Source organism: Alligator sinensis, unplaced genomic scaffold (assembly GCF_000455745.1).
Source record: "Alligator sinensis unplaced genomic scaffold, ASM45574v1 scaffold47_2, whole genome shotgun sequence".
Taxonomy (NCBI): Eukaryota; Metazoa; Chordata; order Crocodylia; family Alligatoridae; genus Alligator; species Alligator sinensis.
Window position 1 is genome coordinate 1668286 of NW_005842150.1, and position 2196 is coordinate 1670481.

Genomic DNA, 2196 nt, shown 5'->3' on the forward strand with positions numbered 1-2196 from the left:
GTGAACTGTAATAAAATTATTCTCTCTATCTATGGAGTCAAGTGTATCCTTATGGTTTTGAGCCAAAAGTTGAGATCCAAATTATAAAACCTTTTGATTGAGTTTGCTGGTAACAAATTTGTGCGTGATTAAGGGTTTTTATTATGCAGTAAGCACGCGCATGTGTAGATGTGTGCGCTTACTGCACAGTAAACTAGGCTACTGTGTAGTTAGGTGTCTCATAGCTCCAAAAGTACTTCTGAGTTAAACGCCTCTTAATATTATTTCTAGAGCAAGTTATTTCTTACTCTGGGTAGTGCCTATAGGCAGAATTTAGTCCTTTAACAATAACTTTATGTCTCTTGTAGTTTATGTTTTTATAAGCAACACACCAACGCGTGTACACTGACCAAAAGTCTCAAAGTGAAATGCAGTAGAACTAAAAAGCTTGTCAAATCAAGTCCTCCAAAAGCAATTAATAAATGTAATAGAACTCCTGTTCTTTTTAAAACCAATACCCTGCCCTCCATCCAAGGTTAATAATGATGATAACAGCTCTAACTTTGGCTGGAAGTCGTGCCACTTCTCCTAGATAAACCTTCTCTAATTTTTTTAAAAGCCTACACTTATCAGCATGATGCCTCTCTGTAAAATGAAAGCCTTTGCTGCAAGAGATGGCAATCACTCACAGAAAAGAGATTATGGCTAGCAGCAGATCTGTGCCTTCCCCCTTCTCTCTGAGCACAAGGTGGTGGATGACAGAGTGGCACAAAGCGCCGTGGCCAGCACTCGATGACCTGCTGTACTACGTAGTACTCAAGCCACATTGAGTACAAGGTCCTGTATGTAAAATAACTTCTTTGTTTATGTCTAAGACCACGATGTAATAATACTGTATTCCAGGAGAATAAAGCATATCTGATTATAAAATGCATACTTAAGAGAACTCATATATGTATTTCATGTTATCTTTTACAGCTACAAAGTCTACCTACTGCCCGCCTGAGGGGACCTGGTGGCCAGGCCTGATTATTATCATTGCAGTATGCTGTGCCACGCTAGTGTTCCTCATTGTAGTTGTCATCATTTGCTACAAAGCCATAAAAAGGTAAGTTTGGGCATATTTGCCTTGAGCAAATCACCTCCTCAAATATGTGTATGTCTATGGCTGCCATGTTGGGTTCCAGTTTCCTTTCCCTAATGCTTCCTGCAACACCCCAGCCATCAATAGCTTGTCTGTGCTTTTGTTATAAAACCAGTCTTTATAACCTGACTTCTTTCTTGCCTAAAGGATTAGGCTCAGTGCACAAGTACTCAGTCTTGATGACAATTCAAGATGAGCGTCAGCACAAAGTTAAGATTGTAATGGATACTTTCCCCAAAGTGGAGGTGCTCAGAGTGCTGGCATATGCATCCAGGTTTTTGTTTGGTCCAGTATAGAAGTAGGAACCATTGGCACTGTTCAAATCTGGATCTGGATCCTGATCTGATTTAACCCAGAATTCAAAAGTATTGAGCTAGGTGTTTTTTTGTTCAACCTTGTCACTAATAATTGCCCCTTAGAATGATTCAGCCTCCAGTCACCCAAACCATAGAATACATAACCAAATTATTTATTTGGGGACTGTATAACTGACCCATTCTAGGTTCCAAATTGTTTTCTTGAGACCCAAATGCAGAGCTGGATGTCCTCATTCCACTGGGAAACTAATGTCCAGACTGTCTCTAGCAACCTGGGTTCAGCTGCAAAACTACAGCCTGCCTCTGCTTTGTCAACAATGGTGCAGGCTAGAGATGGTTATAAAATATAGACAGAGGTTTATATAAATAAACCTTCAGTGATGGGACTGGTCATTACAAAGAATCTTGTGAGTGGAGGGCTATGGAGCCATGCTCTGGCTGTGGGTAGCCAACTTAAAGAGAAGAATGGAAGTACAAGTTATCCAACTTACAGCTCCTATATAATTAGTCTACAGTAGCAGTGACATTTATGAACCACACTAGCAAATTGCCCATCAAGCATGATGGGGGGTGGGGGATGGGAGGGGGCAAGGACAGAAGCCTGCATTGCCCCCCCCTTCAGGTCTGGGGCCATTCCTCCCCCCCATTCCTCTCCCTTCCCCCCCACCACTTTGGGCCCAGACCCATTGCGCCCCCCCCCAACCATGTCCTAGGACCAGGGTGTAGAGGGGAGCTTGCACATGGCAGTGAGCTGAC

The 2196-nt window shown here is 42.4% G+C and overlaps 1 protein-coding gene across 4 annotated transcripts in view; it reads left to right on the forward strand.

Moving 5' to 3' along the window:
* The window catches only part of PRIMA1 (proline rich membrane anchor 1), a 137554-nt gene that overhangs the window by 45561 nt on the left and 89797 nt on the right, over window positions 1-2196 (forward strand). For all 4 annotated transcript variants that reach the window (XM_025206317.1, XM_025206318.1, XM_006025491.3 and 1 more), the window contains one exon: window positions 958-1087. In XM_025206317.1, the coding sequence (XP_025062102.1) occupies window positions 958-1087 (130 nt within the window). The remainder of the gene's footprint in view (window positions 1-957; window positions 1088-2196) is intronic.